The sequence below is a fragment of the Citrus sinensis genome, chromosome 9 (assembly GCF_022201045.2).
Source record: "Citrus sinensis cultivar Valencia sweet orange chromosome 9, DVS_A1.0, whole genome shotgun sequence".
Taxonomy (NCBI): Eukaryota; Viridiplantae; Streptophyta; class Magnoliopsida; order Sapindales; family Rutaceae; genus Citrus; species Citrus sinensis.
Genome location: NC_068564.1, coordinates 27,267,040 through 27,291,404, shown reverse-complemented (window position 1 = coordinate 27,291,404; position 24,365 = coordinate 27,267,040). Strand labels below are relative to the sequence as shown.

Below are 24,365 nucleotides of genomic sequence, written 5' to 3'. Positions count from 1 at the left end.
AAGATTAGGTATTTTGTTAAGGGGTGTGCTTATCTTTGGAGCTAAAGATTCATTTACATTTTACTAGTTGAATAAGAGAATGATAAACTTATGTTTCCTTTACATTTGTTTATTTTATAAACCTGTATTAGGGGAGTTTTGAGACTTTTATCATATTTATGTCTTCGATAGAAAATATTTAGTATTAAATATATGGATTCATGGATTTGTTTGAATAAAATTTCAATTATTTTAGTTTGAGATTTTTGCGCAAGGATTTTGATTTGCGATTAACCTCCTTTATCACATGCTTTGCACGTGTTAGATTTGAGGTGTTACAATTATGGTATCAAAGTCATAGGTTGAGGATTCTATAGGCTTTGTTCGAGGTTAATTATGTCTAAGCACAATTAATGCAATAAATAATACTATTTGCCTTAAGGCAGTTAAGCTTTCTGATAGTGTTTTTATGGCCAAGTCAAGTTCACACAAACCTTCGGGCTTCAAGAGCAAGAGAGGCCATAAATATAACTAAAAGGGTAAGGGATATGATCCTGATCCGAAGAAGCCAAATGCTAAAAAACGCCCAAGGGGTAAGCGTGCTGGCAAGAAAAGGGACAAATCCTAGGTGAAATGCTACAACTGTAGCAAGCTGGGTCACTTTGCTCGTGAGTGCACTGAGTCGAAAAAGGTGAGACTCAACTACACTTTGTCAAATTATGCTTTAGTTACGAGTTCTGTACTCCTAACTGAATCTCATCATAAGTTGATTTGTGTTCAACTTCCCAATTGCTACTTATATATGCCACCAAAATCGTTGTTGTGAACATATGAGTTTTTTCATTTATTTGAAAAAGCAATGTGTGTGTGTAGGTGAACAAAATACAAAGAAGATTTATCTTATTCTCTTCTTCATAAAGATTAAAAACAAGTTCTTTGAACAATTCGTAAAAGGCATATATATTATGACTTGAGAAAGATTTCCGCTCGTGATTTCTTTCCGACCAGTGACGTGATCTAACACCTCTTTATTCCTCTCCATAATTCGAAAAAAATAAGGCCTATTGACTTTATTTAGAAAGAATTTCCATCATAACACCCTCACGAACATATAAAAGATGGGTAGAAGAGGATAAGAGGGGTAGGAAAAGACAATAAGAATTTCCACAGATACTCAGATACGTGAGAGATCCCAGTACACCTCCCAGTTACATAACAAAGAATATATAATAACTTGGTTATCTGTAACGATCTCTTGTATATGGGGATTTTGAATGAGATATGTCATGATAATCTCTCCTATACTTAGAAGTGGGATCACTTCGCCGGATAGGTGACCTTGGCATTGGTCTGTTGCTTCTCCCATACTTTTTTAGTGAATAATGGGGTTCTGGCGATGCAGACAAGCGCTTCAGAGCACAATCATCCTTATGGCGGGACATTTGCAGGGACCTCTTTGGAGAAATTTGTGTGCCTATAGCCGAGGGAAATAAATGATCATAAGGTGAAATTCTTTTAGCCAGATTAGATCTTTTAGGTAGAGATGTCGCTTTTGATGAAGCTTCTATACAGCTTCAAGTTCTCAACAGGTGAAGAACAAGATCAATGAGATATTGTAGCATGTGGAGTTTGATGCAACACTATATGTACTAGTTAGTTCTATATCAGAGAAGAGCTCAACTTTAAAGGAGACTTCAAGAGTTGAAGAAGAAGTTGTTTCATACTTACTAAAGCTTCGACTTATGGACAATTTCATGATCTCATAACCAAGTTGAACATTCGTCCTGGATAGTGCAACTTGAGGGGGGGGGTGTTAGCATGCATGAAACAGAGACAGCAGAGCACCATAAGCTCACTGAGTAATCAAATGGCTGAATAAATCTTAGTTGCTGACATATCAAAATTTGTTATACATGTCAGCTGCAATTGTGACAAACTATGTACCTGCTTATACTGTATAGAATAGTCTAGTACTTTCTATGATCAATTTGTTAGATTTATCAGAGTTACTATGTAAGCTAGGTTGTAATCATTCTCATTAGTTTTTGATCTATAACAGACTTGAGCATTGCTTCCAGAACTTCTCTTCAAACTTTCCTTTAGTTTCTATAACTTTCTTACTTGCCAAACACTCATTTTACTTTCTCTAAAAGTGGACAAGTGATGGAAGTAGATGAGTTTATCAGGATTAACATGATAATAATGAGCATCAAGTTTACACACTATTGTAACACGCACACTTTTACAAAGCATCTCTTATGAAGCGTACAACGAGCGCAAATGGATTGTCTTCAGTTTGATCAAAGACAATCATAAAGAAAGGAGCAAAAACATAAAAAATAAAGGGCAATAGGCTACTAATCGCACAAACCACAATGGTGATGGTTAAACCATTAGACAACACGGCATACAAACCCGTCATAAATACTAGTGTCATTGATATGAGTGCAATCCAAGTGAAGCCAATGGCCAAAGGAAGTGTGTCCAGAAGTGATTCAGTTTTGCTTCTCCAAAACGACCAAAATACAATGGCGGCTGCAGCCATGGTTGAAGTCATGGCTATGGTATCCGTGATCACAAATGTGCCTGGAAACTTGCTCTATGAAGCAGAGTTGTCGTGCCCTCGTCGAGACCATCACTTTTGAAACCCCCTGGAATTGTGAAAGCTGCTGTGAATAGGAATGTGGCTATCAGTGTTGCCATCACCAAGAGTGTTTGAGCCATTTCTTTGCCTTTTTCACCTTCTTCTTTAGAAACCTGCCTTTTCTGTTGGAGTTCTTCTGCAGATAAAGCTCGTTTTGCGTAGGCCGTCTTCAGCGCTTTTAAAGTCAAGTGCTGAGTAGAGCAGAGCACGTAAATGTATATGTAGTTGTTTTGAAGGAACACCAAGTGACCCCACAATTGAAGATTTAGAGAAATTACGATATATCTTCTTGATGGTTGTCGAAGCCAACAAAAATAAATACCTACTCTAAATAAATTGTGTATAGTGATTGAGCAGGGTCATATCCACAGAGATCAGTAATTATTTTAATCTTTTTAAAATGTAAAATGCAAAATGGGGGGATTGTTGACAATAATAAAAATCAAATTAAAATAACAAGAATGCAAATTAAAATTGTAATTCAAATTGGGGAAAGCTCTGGTTGAAGGAATTAACTCAACTTGATTCGACTACTGATCATTTATTCAAATATAAATCATTACTACTTATTAATAGATCGGTTATAGCTACTGAGACCCTTTAATAGCCAATCACTCCTTAGCTATTCGATAACCAAGGTACGACCATTAGTTATTTCCCTAATCAATAGACAACCCTAGATACGATCATAGAATTTAATCAATTGACAGTCCGAAAAATCAGAGAGACCTAAATCCTAATCAACAAATGCATACGATGGTTCATTTAAATTAAATTGTTTATTCTCATAACACAATACACTGGTATGTTATTTGTCACAAACATTAAAATCTTCATACGATGAATCTTTTAATTGACAATAGATTATTAAGTTGATAATTAAATAGTGACCAATTATCTAATTAACAAACATAATCATGGCAATAATTCAAAGAATAAACAAATACCCAAAAAGCAATAAAACAATTAAAGCATAAGAAAGATCTCACAGTAATGAAAATTCAAATCTTCAATAACCTTCAACTAGAATAATAGGTTTAGTTCTTCATAGAAAGAAGAGAAAAATTTAGATCTACAATTTTTTTCATCTTTTTTGACAATAGATTCCCATCCTCCAATTCTCTCCCTCTTCTCCTCTAGAGTTCTTTTTAAAATAAAATACTAATATCTAAAATATTATCTAAATATTAAATTCAAAATTATAAAAATAACCAAAAAGACAAAACACGTTAAAATAAAAATTGCAGGTCCTTAGTTGACAGCACATGCCCACGCCTTATCAACAAAGTTTTTCTGAAGCTCATAATTTCTCCAAGAAAATAATCATCCTAAAAAATCATCTTGTAGCTCAATTTTAGCACCAATCAATAGAATTGCACCTACAGAAATAAAACACAAGTAAATCACTATTATTAAGTGTAAAACATAGATATTAAAGGAAGTAAACAATGCAAAACTAGTGCATAAATTGCACTCTAACACTTATAAAACCAAAATAAAAATGCCCAAACTTGCCCAAAGAAGAATAGTCGGTTAGGCTAAAAGGAAGGATCCCCGAGTAGGATGGATAATCAAGAACACATCAAAATGCTTGATATAAATCACTAAATAGTTGTACTAACTCTTATGTGTTTTAGGCTTTGTCCTCGGCTGAACACAAATATGGAATTCTAATTAAATAATTAATTAATTGTCCATGTTTTTGTTTGGTTGGTAAATAATTCAATTTTAAAATAAATGTTTTATCAAGGATTCTTCAAGAAATTATGCAAGCTTCTCGATTTGTACATGTTAGCCTCAGCAAGAGTACAAAAGAAAGTGAATGTACCTTTTGGACCTCCGTTACATCAGCTCTAGTCATCTCATCAATTTCTAGAGTAGTATTGTTTCTGGCGCTGCGGTTTTTTGCCCTGATGTTCACACTCTTATGTCTGGAGAGAGTGAAAACCACATCACTATGCAAACCCATTGCAGCCAGATGCAATGACGTATTTCCATTTCTATCTATTAAGTTAATCAAATTTTCCATTTCAGGGGACTTGAGAATAAATGACACGATATTCCAATTTCCATGTTTAGCAGCAACATGGAGGATGCTGCGATCACTGTTGTCGCGGATCTCAATAGCATCTGGGTATTTGTTGATAAGCAGTTTCAAGACCTTCAGTTCGCCATTCTCTGCGGCCAAGTGAAGAGGCGTCGCACCATTGCAGTCTCGTTTATATGCAAGTTGTTTGCTTGCTTCTAACAAGCGTTGTACCATTTGAACGTTACCTGAGGCAGCTGCATAATGAAGAGGATTCCTCTGGTGCCAGTCTAACCGATTGATAAGGTCTTTGTTTGTTCCCAGTATCTTGACCATGATATCGATAAATTGCAGGAATTGCATGCTTTTAGACAAATCTCAAACTATATATACTGAAGGCATTTGTTTAAAGAAATGAAAAATTAATTAATCACCGGTCGGCTCACCATAGTTTTGTCTCATGACAAAAAAATGGAGAAGTGTCAGTTCATCCGGCAATCTAGTGGCGTTAAGAGACTCTGAACTTTTATCAATGATGAAACATGCAATATCATTTAACCTTACATCAATGGCGATTGAGAGTGGGGTCTGGTAAGCTTTATTAATATAGCTACTTGGAGCACTATCCTTTTCAACCAGAATCCGAATCACACGCTTGTGTTTTTTTGTTACAACGTTATGCAGAGGTGTGTTGCCTTCGATATCTCTCATCCCAAAAAGGGTTTCAAGTACTGAAGCCGAACCCGCTTGATTTACTGCAGGCACATATTTCATGATTTCACTAACGATAGCGTGGTCACCAATCCTGGCAGCAATATGCAGCGGAGTCTCATCCATCAAGTTTTTTCAGACGGAGAAGTGAGTAATGGAGTCTCAAGCCAATAAAATTCTGTTGCCTCAAAATCTCCCGTATCACTTGTTGGTTTCTGAATCTGACAACCATATGCAGGATTGTGTTTCCTCCGGGAGTTGAGGTACTGAAAATATTCTGACGAAGTGCGAGTTGCTTGATTTTATTCTCATCCCCATGTCTCAGTGTTAGAGATATAAATGTGAAGAATATTCTTGTAACGTTTCTACTGATGTGGTAGCTGAGTGAGCAAGGCTATTATCGTTAGTTTGTAAGTTTGTTATAGAGCTGCGAAAGTTAGTTAATCATAGCTCATTCTTTACACGTGTGTGAGCAAATATAGAAGGTTCTGGATCTTAGTATATAAGCTCACTTTCTGTACTCATAATATGTTGAATAAGATTTGATCTGTTTTTCTCATATTTTTCTCTTAATGCTCATTAAACTTTCCTTCACTTTTTCTGTAACCAAACAAACAAAAATAGCTTGATTAAAGTTCAATGTGGTATCAGGGCCAAGATTCAGTCTAATCATATGGCGTTATCAAGCTTGAACACAAACATCTCATCGTCAGCATCAACCTTCACCTTCACAACTCCAATAAAACTTGATCGATCAAATTACTTAATTTGAAAATCTCAAATCCTATCTTCAGTTCAAGCAAATGAACTTGAAAGTCTTCTTGATGGATCCAGAATCTGTCCAAATCAATTTCTCTCAAGAGCTCAAGGAAATTCAGATGCTATCTTCAATGCTTTTGTAAGTTCAACTGTTGCTTCACAAGAGAATCCTGAGTTTGCTGTGTGGAGAAAGCAAGATATTGAGCTGACTGTTATCCTCCACCAGCGTTGAAATTCTTAGTCTTGTGGTAAACTCTAAAACTTCTCATGAACTGTGGTCTAGTTTAGAGCAACAATTTGGATCTGAAACTGCTGCTAAGAAAGTTCATCTAAAAATGATGTTAAATAATCTGAAGAAAGGATCTATGACTATGACAGAATATTTTAGTAAGTTGAAGTCAGTTACTGATGAGCTTGCTATTGCTCGAAGTCCTGTTAGTTCTTTAGATTTTATAACTCATCTCATCTCTAGACTAGGTCAGCCTTATTATCTAGTAGTTGTGTATATTGAAGAAAATGTTCTAAAAATGAGTATTAATGAGGCTTATTCAACGTTGTTGACACATGAGGCACGTTTAGAAAGTAATCAATCTAATGCCTTCAAGGAAGTTAAATAGAACTATGCTGCTAACTTAGCTCAGGCTGGAAACAATCAAAAGAAAATTAATAATCAAGGAGCCTGGAATAACAACAATCAATGAGGCTGGAATGGAAACACTGGAAACAAAACTAGATTTAATAACTGGAATGGAAATTTTACAAACATAGGAGGTTTCAATCTAGGAAGGGGACAAAATTCAGGCAGAGGACAATGAAATAATAACTGGAATAACTGGAATGGAAATCAAGGTAGAGGTAATTTTACTGGTGCTGCTGGAAATTTTCTAGTGGATTTTCTAGTGGTTTTAATGGATCTGGAAAAGGAGGAGGCAGAGGAAGTATTGTTTGTCAGATTTGCTTCAACCACAATCATACTGCAGCTGATTGTAAAGACAGATTTAATAGAAACTTTGTTCTAAATTTTTCTATGCAAGGAAATTTTCCAAGTCAGAATCAAACTTCCAGAGTTGCTTTCATGGCTACATCAGAAGGAGTTGCTGACCAAGGATGGTATCTGAATAGTGGAGCAACACATCACTTTACAAACAATGTGGAGAACTTAGCTAAAGGTAAACCTTATTTTGGATCTCAGTTGCTGTTAGTTGGTAATGGACAAGGTCTTAGAATCACTTACATAGCCAATATATGTCTCTTTACATCCTTAGGCAATCAGTTAAACCTTTCTAATGTTCTGTGTGTTCCCAAAATTACCAAAAATCTCATTAGCTTGTCTAAACTTCTCTTTGACAATCATATAACTATTGAATGTGTTTCTAATCTTTGTTTCATTAAGGATAAGATGCAAGGAACTTTGCTGGCACAGGGGATTACTGAAGATGGTCTCTTTAAGCTATTATCTCAAGATACACATATTCCTGATTCTAAAGCCTTGGGTTTAAAACCTAGTTCACTGTTATCTATTTTCTCGAATAAAGAGATTGTACACTCTTTGAAAGAGTTGAATAACCAAACAAATGTCTGTTTAAATTTGGTCAATTCCAATAATGAGAATTCTGTCAATTTCTTAGCTTCAAGTAGTGAGTCTATGTAGTTGTTGTACAATAGGTTTGGTTATCCAACCAAACATGTTTTGCAAACAATAATGAAAAGTCTTCCCATGCATTCAATCCATTCTCAATCTCTTAACTTTTGTGATGCTTGTCAATATGGAAAATTACATCAATTCCATTTCCCAATCACTGATATAAAATCAAAATCTCCTCTCCAACTTTTATATGCTGACTTATGGGGTCTAGCTTCTGTGTTGTCCATGGATGGATACAAGTACTATATTTCCTTTGTTGATGGTTTCACAAGATATTGTTGGATATTTCCATTTACACTCAAATCTGAGGCATTTGAAACCTTCAAACATTTCAAGTCCCTTGTAGAAAAACAATTTTCTTTATCCATCCAAACACTACAAACTGATATAGGGGGTGAGTTTATAGCTTTCAAATCATTTCTACAACAAGAAGGCATTCAATTTAGATACAGTTGCCCCATACTCATCATCAAAATGGTGTGGTTAAAATGAAGTATAGGCATATTGTTGAAACTGGACTCACACTCTTAGCTCAAGCTCACTTACCTCTCTCTTTTTGGTAAGAAGCTTTTCATACAGCCACCTATTTGATTAATAGAATGCCAACACCTGTTCTCAACAATTTCTCCCCTTTTCAGAAACTATACAATCAGCTTCCAGATTACAAATTTCTTAAAGTGTTTGGTTCTTCATGTTTTCCTCTTCTTAGACCTTATAATCATCACAAGCTAGATTTTCACAATAAAAAATGTGTCTTCATTGGTTACAGTCACATTCATAAGGGCTACAAGTGTCTTGATAGAACTGGTAAAGTTTTTGTTGCCAGGCATGTTACCTTCAATGAACTGGAATTTCCATATTATGAACTATTTTTGAAAGACAAGCCAACCATCTTCTCTCATTCTGTTACCTCCACTTCATCTTCTGTTCATTTCTTTCTTCCTCAAACACCTATCCTCAGTAACAGTAGCAATGAAGAGCCATCAGCTGCAGTTTCCAGTCCTGCTTTGTCTTCTGCATCAAAGTCTCATTCCTTGCAAAATTCTGTTCATTCACAGTCCCTAAATCTATCCTCAAGACCTTCCAATTCTCCTCAACCAGTACTCTCTACTCATCTTATGGTTATCAGATTAAAACTGGAATCTATAAACCCAAAAACTATCTAGCTGTTTCTTAAGACCTTGAACTATCCAATGTCAAAACAGCCTTAGCATATCCTAGGTGGCACTCAGCTATGAAAGAAGAATTTGAAGCTCTCCAAAGAAATCAAACTTGGTCATTAGTGCCTCCAGAAACAGCTAGGAAAATTGTTGGAAATAAATGGGTTTACAGAGTCAAATATAATGTTGATGGAAGTATCTCTCGGTATAAAGCTCGGTTGGTTGCCAAGGGATATCATCAAACTTATGAGGTTGATTTTTTTGAGACTTTGAGCCCTGTGATCAAGCCTTGTACTGTCAGGATCATTTTAAGCTTAGCAGTCATGCATTATTGGCCCATTAAATAGCTGGATGTGAATAATGCCTTTCTAAATGGCATACTTGCTGAAGACGTGTACATGCATCAACCACAAGGGTTTGTCGATCCCATCTATCTTTCTCATGTTTGTAAGCTTAACAAGGCATTATATGGTCTCAAACAGGCTCCAAGAGCCTAGTATAACAGATTAAAGGAGTCACTGGTTCAATGGGGTTTTCAAGCCTCAAAATCTGACACTTCTCTATTCATTAAGAATGCGGGGAAAGATATACTGCTCATTCTCATTTATGTGGATGATATTTTAATCACAGGCTCAAATTCGAAGCTCATTGGAAATGTTATTCAGCAGTTACATTCAGTTTTGCCTTGAAGGATCTGGGGGATTTTCATTATTTTCTTGGTATAGAAGTTACTCTATCTGTTCAAGGTATTCATCTCTCTCAAACTAAATATATTGGTGATATTTTTAAAAGGGAAAATATACTAGAAAGTAAAGGTTGTATTACACCTATGAGTACTTCTGAGAAACTGCGCAAGGATAAAGGTGCTGCATTTGAAAATCCATCTTTATACAGAAGCATTGTGGGCTCTCTTCAATATGTTCTTTTAACTAGACCTGACTTAGCTTTCACAGTTAACAAGCTTAGTCATTTTTTATCAGCTCCCACCATACTTCATTGGCAAGCCTACAAAAGGGTGTTGAGATATCTTCAAAGTACAGCTGATTATGGTCTTCAATTTTTCAACTATGGCTCTTTAACTTTAATAGCCTACTCTGATGCTGATTGGGGCTCAGTTCCTGATGATCGCAGATCTGTTGGAGGTTATTATGTGTTTTTGGGTTCCAATCTTATCTCTTGGTCCTCTAAGAAGCAACCCATTGTGTCCAAATCATCATCTGAGTCTGAGTATCTGGCTCTTGCTTTGGCTACTTTAAAGGTTCTCTGGATTACATATCTGTTTCAAGAGCTTAAAATATCCTTTGATCAGATTCCTCTTCTACATTTTGATAACAAAAGTGTTGAAGCTTTGGCTAGTAATCCTAAATATCATGCTCATACTAAACATATTGAGTTAGATATTCATTTTCTCAGAGAGCATATTGCTCAACAGCTGCTTTCAATCACTTATGTTCCAAGTTCAGAACAATTAGCAGATGTTCTTACTAAGCCCCTCTGTTTCGATCAGTTTGCTTATTTGCACAGCAAGCTTAATGTCCATTCACGACCTTAAGCTTGAGGGGGGATGTTAGAGATATAAATGTGAAGAATATTCTTGTAACGTTTCTACTGATATGGCAGCTGAGTGAGCAAGGCTATTATCGTTAGTTTGTATGTTTGTTATAGAGCTGGGAAAGTTAGCTAATCACAGCTCATTCTTTACATGTGTGTGAGCAAATGTTGAAAGTTCTGGATCTTACTATATAAGCTCACTTTCTGTACTCATAATATGTTGAATAAGATTTGATCTGTTTTTCTCATATTTTCTCTTAATGCTCATTAAACTTTCCTTCACTTTCTCTATAACCAAACAAACACAAATAACTTGATTAAACTTCAATTCTCAGTACCTCGAGTAGTTCTTGAACCATTATCGATTCTCTATACGTAAGTATCCAACTATGACAACGATTATTGATGTAGCGTTACATAGAGAAGCAACAAATAATTAAGCTTGCTGTTTTCAAGAAAAATATCCTTCTATCAAAGCTGATTCCACTAAATTTCTCAATCAACTTTAATCATATTGAAAATAAGACTTAAATAGGTGTGAAAAAATGGGTTACTAGACTTTAAAAGATTTTTTGTGTTATCTCAAAACATTACGTTTACATTGTTCTAGATTTTGAAAGATTCAAGTTGAAGTCTAACTTGAATTTAAATTAACTGAGTATGAAAATTTGTTCAAAGATTCAAGGAGTTTGTGAAAAAGGGGGAGGAAAGAGTAATGAGAGAGACAAAAGGATAATATAAGAGAGGGGATGGACAAGGAAGCTTCGGAATTGGATGGACTATTGCTGATCTAAAAGTTTAATTAAAATCGGTGTACGAAACTGAGAAGTTAAAAGATTAACAATAAAATAAAATTAAAGAAAAAAAATCGAAATTGAAAACTTAAAGAAAAAAATCGAAATTGAAAATTAAGTTGAATGAAAACATACCTCCCAGAGTCTTGAACCACACACCACAAAAGCAAGAATATCAGGGCAATGTAGCAGTGCGCAGTGCGCAGACCAGAGGAGAGGAGACTAGACCAAATCGGTTTGGCCGAAAGAGAGGAATTTAAAACCTTCTTTTTACTGAAAAAAAAAGACTTATACAAAAAATAAATATTCATATGCGATTAATTGGTACTACTTGTCATTGACGTAGTTCATCTGAAATCCATCTTAAAAAATTATTCCCACAATCACATGGAGAGATGCTAGCTATTTATTAATTTGACTGTTAATTTTCAATCAAACTAGCAAAATATGCATGTGACGTGATTTTTTTTTTGTGGTAATTTTTTTTTAAGTGGAATTTGTTTGCACAAATTATAGGATAAAATATCACTCACTTTTTTTAAATCTTCAAATGATACAATTCAATGAAAAAAGACTTTGACCAAAATACCGCTGTGCGTAGGATAAAATCGAACCCAACGCCCATCACACTCGAAGTCTTTATTTAGTATATACATGACAAAAGGTAGGTGAAAAAAAGAACAATACTCTTAAGATACCCAATAATTTTCCCTTCTTTAAATCAACCATTATACCTATACGTTGGTTTCTCAGTTGACGTGAATGATATTTTATTAAGTAGTTGTGTTAATATTGGTTATGCCTTAATGGTTTTGGCGCATTGATCAAGTCCACACTCCCCCAATAAAACAACACGTTATCATAGCATAGTTCGGTGAAGGGGCAATATGATTATTTGAGTGGGAACCACGTCAAAATAAAAATAAACCTGAATTAAAAATAATATTTTATTTTCTTTCAGAACATCATTTTACAATCATTAGAGTAAACTTTATTTGAAGATACTTAAGTTGAAGGAGAGCTATTACTATTTTTTTTTTAATTTTAAATACTAATAAACTAACGTGAATCTTACTATGATAATAAATTACTTTCCTCATGTCTCTCTTACTTTTCCCTCATCTCTCTCTCTCTCTCTGTTATCGTGCTTTAGAATTTAGATTGAGTTTCCCTGCTTTGAAATCCAATGGAAAGTTGTCGATCTTATGCCACGGGAATCGGAACAAATGACCATTGATAAAATCACTGCCGACCTCATTGTCTGAAAAAAAAAAATAAGGAGAAATTTGTTTGTGCACATGAATAGCGTAAATATATTTTTCTAAAAAAAAGAGGGAATAGATGGAAGAAGAAAAATAATCTTTTTTTTTTTTATGATTTTCTTTCGCCAACAAGTTAGTCACTGCTTTTAATATATAATCAACCAAAGGGTCGGCTATGATTAGCATTTTAGCAGTGAGTAATTGTTAATTTGTAATTTGGTCATTTTCAGTAGGGGTGGGCGTTCGGTTCGGGTTAACCCGAACCGAACCGAACCCGAAATAAATTTCGGGTTCGGTTCGGTTTGGATTAACCGGTGAAACCCGAACGGATTCAAAGCTTCAACCCGTTCGGGTTAAATTTCGGTTCGGGTTGAATCCGAACCGAATTTTCAACCCGTTCGGGTTGAAGCTTTTTTTTTAAGATTTAACTTTTAAATTAAAAATATATGTACATTAATTAAACAAAAAAATCCCTAAAAATCCCTAAACAAAAATCTCACTTCATCTCCCTCCCGGCCCCGGCCTCCCCCTCCTTGCTCCCTCTTCTCAGTTCTCACTTTCTGAGAACTGTGGCCGACGACATCAGCACTTCAGCAGCAGCCACAGCAGCCCCGTTCAGCACTTCAGCTCCAACAGACAACAGCCACAGCATCCCACGACGACAGCACTCACAGCAGCAGCTAGCAGCCCCGTCCAGCTCCAATAGACACCAGCCGTTCATCGCAGCCCACTCGCCGTCAGCCAGCACGCCTCGCCGCAACTGCGCTGTGCGTTCACCTCGCGTCCCACTCAGCCCAGCATAGTCTCGATCTGCCGATGCTGTAGCTGCTCCGACCTCCGAGATCAAGGTTTGTCTTGCCTTGCCGACGGCGACGCTGTAACTTGCTGAAGCTTTTTTTCATTCTCACCACATCTTCACATAAACATAAACAGAAACCCCAAACTCACTCCAAAACGAAGAGCTAAACCCAACAAGATTGTTGCTATTAATTAAATTGTAAATTTTTAATTAATTGATTGACAATTATTCAATTATTTGAAGTGGGATTGTTGTTGTTGATTGATAATTGAACAAATGGAGATTGCTATTAGTTAAATTGGAGTGGGTTTATTGATAATTGAACAATTGGAGTGGAGACGGTTATTGATTAAATTGGAGCGGGTTTGCTGCTGCTGTTATTATTAATTAAATTGGAGATTGTTAATTAATTGATTGATTAATTGATTAATTTTTGCTGTTTTTTAGATTAAATTGTTTCAATCCATTCTAACCCGAACTAACCCGAATTATTCTAACCCGAACTAACCCTAATTAATCCGAACCGAAATTGTAACCCGAATTATCAACCCAATCCGATCCGAATTGTCAACCCAAACCAAACCGAACCGAATTAAATTCGGTTCGGTTTGGTTCGGGTTGGCGTTTTCAACCCGATTGGGTTCAATTCTCCAACCCGAACGGGTTGAAACCCAAACCGAAACCCGAACAACCCGAACCGAAACCCGATTTGCCCACCCCTAATTTTCAGCGCTTAACGCTCAAATTGCATTTATTAAATTAATTTTTTTGACCTTTTCAGAGCGATTGTTAATCTATTATTTGTTATAGGTGGGATTAACTCACAATCCGCATTTTCAGTTGATGTGGTGGGTTATGTCATTTAGTCCCATAAGCATGTTATTTAATAATAACTTTGATATAAAAAATTTAGAACCTAAATTAAAATTCGATGTTCAAGAAGATTTGTTATATTAGAAAAACTCTTCTCAAAAGAAAAATTAAGGGGGGGGGGGGGGGGAAAAAGAGCCTTTTCTATCTAATTAAAATAATAACGTTATGTTTATTTAATTGATAGATTTTGTGATGGGTGTAATTATTTATTGTCATCATGTATTTGATATTAATTGATTTCATTATTAGTTACTTACATTTTATTTTTATAATTCAATCAATAAGTGATCCATATAAAATGTCATATCAGTGAGTATTCTAATTAAATATTTTTCATATCAATGAATATTCTAATTAAATATTTTATCTACATAAACATAACATTACTAAAAAAATCATTGGTTACGAAAATTTACTCTATTATGTCCGATCATCTTGTACAAAAATAAAATTAGCATTTAGCCATTTTAGATCTGAAATTCAATTCAGCAATTTTATTCTGTTGAGTGAAGTAATTAAAAATAAAAATCAAGCACCAGCCATAATGTGTATATAAGAAGATAATCCAAGACTTGCTTGGCTGTAAAGAGCAAAAGGCCTAGGGCTAATTTACAATCTAACATGCTTTAAATCTGTTTAAAAGGAGAAAAAGCCTGTGGGGTTGAGGGTGCCAACCCAATCTATAATGATTTTGTTGTGCTGATTATATAATGTACCCTTATTTTTTCTTAACTTTTGCAATAATACCATTACAATAATCTTGGAGACATTCTAAAAACAAAATAAAACTAACCTTATAAGTAAAATAAAAATTAATCTAAATCTTTTATTATTAATTTACTTTTCAATAAAAATAAATCGATCAAACTAACCTTATAAGACTAAAATAAAATGATCAAACTAACCTTATAAGTAAAATAAAAATTAATCTAAATCTTTTGTTATTAATTTACTTTTCAATAATGTCCAAAAGATTGTTGCAAGGATATCATTATTATAAAGTCAAGAAAAGTAAGGACATAAGTACAACATATTTAATATCAGAGTATCTTAAGATATTTTTCAAAATATAAAAGTTAAATTGATACTTAAACTAAAATATAAGAACTAAATGATCATTGTTAAGATAACAGAATTAGTTAAGATGGTTTAGTTAGTTAAGCTTAGTTAATTTGATTAAGCAAGTTCGTTATGACTGCTGACTTGGCAGCTGAGCTAGAGGAAGGTTATTATGTTGTTAGCTCAACACAAGCAGCATGTAAAAGATTCGAGATACATGTATAAATACATTCTTATAAACCATTCAAATTAATCCAATGATTCAGATTCATTTTCTCTTGCTGTTTTTCCTCTGTTTTTCTCTATAATTTTCTTAGAAACCAAACAAACACTTTACAATTTAACATGGTATCACAGCTCAACTAAAAGCAAAAATGGCGTCTTAAGCTCAAATTCAAACACAGCAATCTTTGTTTCTTCATTTACTTTCACTTCCCCTATTAAGCTCGATCGATCGAACTACGCAATCTGGAAATCTCATATTCTCTCTTCAATGCATGCAAATGGTCTTGAAGATCATCTTGATAGCTCCAATTCATGTCTGGATCAATTTCTTCAAAGTGAATTTGAAAACTCTGAAGTCAAAACTCAAACAAATCTAGCGTTTACTACTTGGAAAAGGAAGGATCAAATGTTGCTGAGCTGGATGCTGTCTTCCATTAATCTTGAGATTCTCAGTCTTGTGGTAAAGTCTGAAACTTCACTTGAACTCTGGACTAGTCTTGAACAACAATTTGGATATGAAACTTTTGCTAAAAAGGTTCATCTCAAGATGATACTTAATAATCTTAGAAAAGGTTCAATGTCTATGACTAAATTCTTTGGAAAGTTGAAAACAATAACTGATGATTTAGCCATTACTGGAAGTCCTGTTAGCTCTTTGGATTTTATTACACATATGATCTTTGGACTATGTCAACCATATAATCCAGTGGAGCAAATCTTGCAAAAATGACTATTAATGAAGCCTACTCCATGCTTTTTGACTCATGATGTAGATTAGAAGCACATCAGTAAAGTGCTAGCAAGGAAACTAAACTGAACTATACAACTAATGTTGCTCAAACTAGAACCAATACTAAATTTGGAGGACAGTTTAATGCTAACTGGATTAAGAATGTCAATAATAATAATGGTGGCAGAGGCTTTCCATAAGGCCAAGGAAGAGGAAATCAGAATGGTGTCTGGAATAATAATGCACAATCTGGAAATTATCAAGGCAGAGGTGGATATGTTGTTAACAATGCCAATAACTTTGGTGCTAACAATGGAAATTTTGGTGGCTTCACTAATGGAAAAGGTGCTTTAGATCCAAATGGAGCTGCTGTAATTTGTCAAATATGCTTTAAGCCAAAGCATACTGCAGCTGAATGCAGGAACATGTTCAACAAAGAATTTGTGCCCTATTACAATCCATATTCAGGCTATAATTTATATCAGAATCCTGGACCAAGAGCTTCCTATCCAAATTTAGCACCAAGAGCTGCTTTCCTGACAACTTCTGAACGTGACATGGCTGACCAAGGTTGGTATGTTGACGGGGGGCAACACATCATCTCACCAACAATCTGCAGAACTTGAACCTTGGAAGGGAATATTCAGGTAATCAGTTACTGCATGTTGGTAATGGCCAAGGTTTGCATATTACACACATTGGGTATACTTGTCTTCCCACATCCTATGATTCATTTATGCATTTACAAGATATTTTGTGTGTACCTCATCTCACTAAAAATCTCATTAGCATTTCCAAATTGCTTGAAGATAACAATTTAGTTATTGAGTTTGTTGCCAATATGTGTTTTATTAAGGACAAGAAAAAGTGAGTGCATCTGGCTCAAGGGATTGCTAGAAGAGGACTGTATAAGTTGTTGTCCAAAGATGATTTTCTCTCAAGTTCATGTGTCACCAATAATAATCCTAGTTCTATGCTTTCTATTTTAAACAAGTCGACTTGTAAATTTTCTGGTTTGTCTTTGAATAAAGCTTGTACTTAAACAAGTAATCCTCAGAGTCGTATAAATATTGTCAACACAATGATGTCTGCTAATGTGTTACATCAAATATTTGGTCATCCTAATAAAAACGTATTGAAAAGCATATTATCTTCCCTTGCACTTTATAATCCTATATATGTTCCTGATTTTTGTGATGCTTGCCAAAATGCATCAACTTCCTTTCTACTTCACAGGCATCAAAACAAAAGCTCCTTTAGAACTTGTACATACTGATCTTTGGGATCCAACATCTATACCATCACTACATGGATATATATATTACATTAGTTTTGTAGATGATTAGAGTAGGTACTGCTGGATTTTTCCATTAACCCTTAAGTCAAAAGCTTTAGATACATTCAAGTATTTCAAAACCTTAGTTGAAAAACAACTTGGTTCCTCTTTGAAGTCTTTACAGTCTGATTAGGAAGGGGAGTATAGAAGTTTTAAAAAATTACTTGAGGCGGAAGGGATACACTTTAGGCATAGTTGTCATCACACGCATCACCAAAATGGTGTAGTTGAGAAAAAGCATAGGCATATTATAGAAAGTTGGTTAACACTTCTTGCTCAAGCCAAAATGCATTTGTCTTTTTAGTGGGAGTCATTTCATACAGCTTCATTTCTCATTAACAGAATGCCAACACCAGTGTTGAATAATGTTTCTTCTTATTCAAAACTCCATGGCAGATTACCAGATTACAAGTTCCTTAGAACATTTGGTTGCTCTTGCTTTCCTCTTCTTAGACCCTATAATAAACATAAACTCAATTTTCATACACAAAAATGTCTAATGATTGGCTATAGTCTTATACACAAGGGATATAAATGTCTTGACTCCACTGGTAAAACATACATTGCTAGACATGTTCAGTTCAATGAATCAGAATTCCCTTATTCTGAACTCTTTCTTACAAAGTCTGATTCACAAATATCCTTTGTCCAACCAAATCAAGTTTCCTTTTCAAATATTTCAATTACAGAAGTCATTCAAAACAGCAACAATGCACAATCCTCTGTTATTCCCCTATTTCCAGGTACAGGACCTGATTCAAGTCATTCCCATACACCTTCAGCACATCCATCTCCAAGACATTCATCTCAAAATTCATCCCCACTCATACAAGATCATCAACCAATATAGGCACCACCAGTTCAGAATATTCATCCCATGACTACCATATCAAAAGCTAGTGTGTTTAAGCCCAAGACATGCTTAACAGTGACTCAAGAACATGAACCTTCATCTGTTAAAGCAGATCTAACAGACCCCACATGGCAACAAGCTATGCAAGAGGAATTTGATGCACTACAAAAGAATAAAACCTGGGTTCTTATTCCTCCAGAAAAAGCTGGGAAGATTATTGGAAACACATAGGTATTCAGAGTTAAATATAACCCTGATGGCAGAATATCAAAGCATAAAGAGAGATTAGTTGCAAAAGGGTTTCATCAGACACAAGGTGTGGATTTTTTTAAAACATTTAGTCCAGTTGTAAAGCCCTGCACAATCAGGATAATTTTGAGTCTTACTATCATGAATCACTGGACAATTAGGCAGCTAGATGTCAATAATGCCTTCCTTAGTGGCATTCTTACAGAATGTGTTTTTATGCATCAACCTGAGGGTTTTGTTTATTCTCAGTTTCCAACTCATGTCTGCAAACTCATCAAGGCACTTTATGACCTGAAACAGGCACCAAGAGCCTAGTATGACAGGCTGAAAGCTTCCTTAATTCAGTGGGGTTTTGTGACATCTAAATCGGATACCTCATTGTTTATTAATCATGTGGCAAGAGAAATCATTGTAGTACTCATCTATGTAGATGATATCTTGATCACTAGCTTAAATCCTCACTTGGTAGAGAATGTTAAACATCAGTTGGGTGCAGAGTTTGCCTTGAAAGATCTTGGGGAATTCAATTACTTTCTTGGTCTTGAGGTAACTCCAACTGCTGAAGGATTTGCACCTATCACAAACTAGGTACATTGGTGATCTGCTCAAGAAAGCTCAAATGGTAAATTGCAAGGGCTGTCCAACCGCAATGAGCTCAACTGAAAAGTTAGTCAAAGACAAGGGTGCAATTTTTGAAAACTCCTCTTTATATAGAAGTCTAGTTGGCTCATTACAATATGTTACACTAACAAGGCCTGAAATTTCCTTTACAGTAAATAAACTCAGCCAATATCTTTATAATCCATTAGTATTTCATTAGCAAGCTTGCAAAAGGGTGCTGATGTATCTACATCATACATCAGATTATGGTTTACAATTTTACTCATTTGGATCACTTACTCTTACAACTTTCTCAGATGCTGATTGGGGATCAGATCTGGATGATAAGAAGTCAGTAGAGGGATATTGTGTTTACTTAGGCAATAACTTGATATCATGGTCTTCTAAGAAATAACATATAGTATCTAGAAGGACAGCTGAATCAGAATACAGAGCATTGGCTTTAACAACATTTGAGGTATTGTGGATCACTTATCTTTTTAAAGAATTGAAAGTGTCTTTACTACAGTCTCCAGTTCTCTACTATGATACCAAAAGTGCAGAAGCCCTTGCTAGCAATCCTAAGTATCATTCTAAAACTAAACACATTGAGCTTGATTTACATTTCATTCGAGAGCATATATCTAGAAAAGAGCTGCAAATTAATCATTTTTCAAGTTATGATCAGGTAGCAGATATTCTTACTAAACCATTAACATTTGATCAATTTCATTATCTACGGTCCAAGCTCAATGTTCTTCCTAGACCTTGACCTTGAGAGGGGTTGTTAAGATAATAGAATTAGTTAAGATAATTTAGTTAGTTAAGCTTAGTTATTAGCTTAGTTAATTTAATTAAGCAAGTTCGTTATGAATGCTGACTTGGCAGCTGAGCTGGAGGAATGTTGTTATGTTGTTAGCTCAACACAAGCAGCATGTAGAAGATTCGAGATATATGTATAAATAGATTCTTGTAAACCATTCGAATTAATCCAATGATTCAGATTCATTTTCTCTTGTTGTTTTTGTTGGGGAAAAATTAGGTTTTTAAATTTTTTATAAAACCTTTTGAAGATCGCTCTCATATAATATATAAGTAATCTAGAAATCGTACCTTGAAAATCCGATTTGACTTTTTCCGTTGAAATGATTTAGGCTCCTAGATCACGATCCGCCACTACCACTCCTTTTGGATCACGATCCGTCACCACCACGCTTGTTAGATCACGAATTGTCACCAATAATCTTCCAGGTTATGACTCAGATTCGATCTGCACTTGACGTGTAAGCGCCTTTATCACTACCAAAGCAACTAGCACGAGAAAATTTTTCTCTCAACAATAGAGAGAAAAATCTTTTTCTCTGATCTGTATGAAGTGGCTGCTCTTTTTCTTTTGAGAAAATAAGCCTTTTATATCTCCCTTTAGTGAAAACCCTAGGCTCCAAATAATGCCTTAAATAAAACTCACGTTACTTTTCATTTAATAGGGGACCCACCATGTAAAATAACATAAGGCCCCTTACACATAAGCTAATTAAATGGAGCCTCCCACTAAATGATATAATTAGGCTTTTGACCCAAATAGCTAGTTATCTTGCTTATTAATCCAGTAGTGGTGCAGTCAATTAAATGAGCTAACCCCGGGAATCATTTGGGAACATACAATAGTGGCTACAATAATTAGGCATGTAATTAAACTAGCCCAATTATTTAATTCCAAATCTATTCCACTAAAAGATTGGAATTGACTTCCATAATTGTATGCTCGAATAATAATTCGTCCCAAGCCACATTGATTTCTTTACTGCACAATCCTTTGTACCACATCATTAATTAAATCGATATCTCAACTGTCCAATCAATTTAATTACATCTTGTTCCTTAATACTTACTGGTTTTCTCTAATGATCATTTTCAACATACTAAATATGTTGACACACTCTGGCCAGAGAATTCTATGATCAAGTGCCGAAAACCCATCAAGAAATATGTTGTACAAATTCTATATTGTTAATCCATAACTCCAATACTCATAACTGCTCCCACCAAGATACCGGGTAATCTTGACCACAAGAATGTGTCGTGCCCATTGGTAACTCAAATGGAATAACAATTACAATCATGAAATCATAATTAACTCAAGATTAAGATTACAGTAAAATCAATGCATATGAGATTTAATAAGTCTAACAGTTATTACAAAGTTAATTAAATCTCATATGTGATCATGTTCAATGTAGTCGCACTACATCAATAAATTCATACATGATTAAGACAAATCATTCAATGAATTTATTACAGTCTATACCTAAATAAAGTGCCCAACTTTATTTATCAACTGCGAACTAAATTTATTTAATCATAAGATAACTTGTATTTATGTCTTTTGTGAATCCACATGGTGATCACATAAATACATATAATATGATTAAATGGACTTTAATACAAATATTAATGCAATTAAGATATTTGAATAAAATACCTCATTTATTTTATTAATCAGAAAAATTATTTATTACAATTAAATAAACACATATGCTTTTAAAGAGCATATTTTCCCAACAGTTTTTCCTCTGCTTTTCTCTGTAATTTTCTTAGAAACCAAACAAACACTTTACAATTTAACAATCATTTACTCAAAAAAAATAATAATAATCATAACAACAATAAAAATAACATAGAAAAAACTTCATGTATTAAAAAGCCATAGTTGTTATGGGAAAAAAACACCGAAGGTATGAAATAATAAATAAATAAATTGATAGTGTATAGTAAATATAACTTTTAAATAATAATTTTAGTAAAAATAATAAAGATAAAGATAACATAGGTTTTTCATCGGTATGCGATTAAATCAACTAAGCTTTCAAAGCCCAAATAATTTCTTTTAGCCCCTATCTCCTCAGGATTCAAACTCCAGCAATCAACCAAATACAACTGTTTAAAAACCACTTAACCAAGCCATCAGAGGCAGCCATATATATGTTTTAAAGTGCCAAAGAATGGCATAGGAATTTATTGGAACAAGAAACTTACTGATCACTATTCTTATCAAGATATTGAAAGGCTTTCTCAAGAAGTTCAGGAGTTTCTAGCTTGTATATATCCGTCATGAGATTTACAAATTCAATTGAATCAATATTCCCATTTCCATCTATATCACCCTGGAGAAATGCAGTGCCAACAATGCATATCAGCCGAGTATATATAATATCATAAAATAAATTCAAAGTTCATGAATTCCTTACAGCTTCCATATATTGGTTGACTTCAGATTCTTCAAGCGCTGATCCGAGTTTAGCTAATCCTGCCTTCAACTCACTGAGAGTAAGGGTGTCACTGTTGTCAGTGTCCATCTCTCTAAATTTTTCCATTAGCTTTTGCTTTTCTTTTGTTGGAAGATTTTCACACAATGACCTGAAAATCCATTCAGTTTTATCAGTAGAAGAAGCACAATTAAATGCATAAATTTATTGGCTTGCACATATATAGCTGACAGAATATAATAACAAGTACTTTGCAACAAAACATTGTTGGTGAGGAAGTGCAGATGCAGAAATTCAATCAAGCATTTAACTAATGATTGTCACTGTTGTATCCAATTCTCATACTTGAGTCCTAATTTGAGCTAGCTCCTAAATGGGAAGACTCTTTTTAATTACATGCGTATGTATATAATTATTAGTTAGCTAGGTGTGGTCAATGTCATCTGTTTTTTTTATCAATTGAATTTTAATTTGGTGTGCATGATATCACGTGTGACAAACTATCGATAAAGGTTTTGTAATTTGCATGTGCGACATTACACACTAGATCTATCCTCTTATCAATTAATATACATTATCTATCTGTTAATCACATTTTTGTATTTGTAAGTGAAAGTTCATTGGGAGAGAATCTCCATCCACTAGACTTATAATTAATTACCTGTAGAACGAGTTTCTTTAGCATGTTCATTGCTTTAAACTGCTAGGTATTCCTGAAAATAATTAACAGCCGTGTCAATTAGCTAGCTTTGTCTGCACAAATTGAACACAGACACACACACACACACACATACACACACACACACACACACATACACACACACACACACTACGACGACTACTACTACGACTACTACCACAACTACCACCACCACCACCACCACCACCACTACTACCACTACTACTACTACCATTACTACTACTACTACTACTACCACCACTACTACTACCACTACTACAACCACTACTACTACGACCACTGCTACTACTACCACTACGACCACTACGACTATGACTACTACTACTACCACTACTACTACCACCACTACTACTACTACCACCATTGCACGAAATTCGTCAAGACGTGACCCGTGAGAGCTTCCACATATTAATACATAATCCATAGAAATTAATACTTTTGTCAGAAAATCATAATTAAAATCAACTTACTTTATTACTATCAACGTCAAACAACAATTCCCTAATTTTAGCATCATCGCCCATGTTATTTTCTTTAAAAGCTGTATCCAGTTCATCTAATGTGATATAACTGCACTTTCAGAAAATAACTTCAGCATCCTTTTCCGATAATAATTAAAAGAAAAGCATAACAATATCGGGTCTTTCTGAATTCTGAGGCTATAGATATTAAAATTGCCAAATGGTCATCATTTTTTTAATTTTTTCACATTAATTTAATTTAGAGTGAGAAACTTACCCACTATTATCCTTATCAAAATATTGAAAGGCTTTGCTAAGATACTCAGATCTTTCTAGCTTTTGCCTTTGAATCGTAGCGGCTGTAAACTCAGTGTAGTCAATAGCCTCATTTCCATCCATATCAGCCTGCAAAAAAGCATATATATGGCAAACAATATCACTTGAGTGTAATGATGCCAATTGATAGACGGTATATAGAATAAACTCAAGAGTTGATGAATTCTTTACAGCTTCCATTAAGTGCTTGACATCAAATTCTGTAAGCATCGATCCAACTTTAGTTAATCCTGCCCTCAGTTCATCGTAACTAAGAGTGCCATTTTTGTCAGTGTCCATCTCTATGAACTTTTCCTTTAGCGCTTGTGTTTCTTCGTCGGGAAGATATTCCACAATGACCTAATAAA

The 24,365-nt window shown here is 34.7% G+C and overlaps 1 protein-coding gene and 1 long non-coding RNA gene across 2 annotated transcripts in view; both read right to left on the bottom strand.

The window, feature by feature from the left end:
• The window catches only part of LOC102630343 (calcium-dependent protein kinase 33-like), a 60,492-nt gene that overhangs the window by 19,578 nt on the left and 16,549 nt on the right, over positions 1-24,365 (bottom strand). The window contains exon 7 of the mRNA XM_052434130.1: positions 24,190-24,357. Within this exon, the coding sequence (XP_052290090.1) occupies positions 24,190-24,357 (168 nt within the window). The remainder of the gene's footprint in view (positions 1-24,189; positions 24,358-24,365) is intronic.
• Positions 22,098-23,235, bottom strand: LOC112497939 (uncharacterized). Its single transcript, XR_003065031.2, has 3 exons — positions 23,183-23,235; positions 22,504-22,672; positions 22,098-22,419 (listed from the first exon to the last, which is right to left on the bottom strand). It is a non-coding gene; the product is annotated as an uncharacterized LOC112497939 (long non-coding RNA).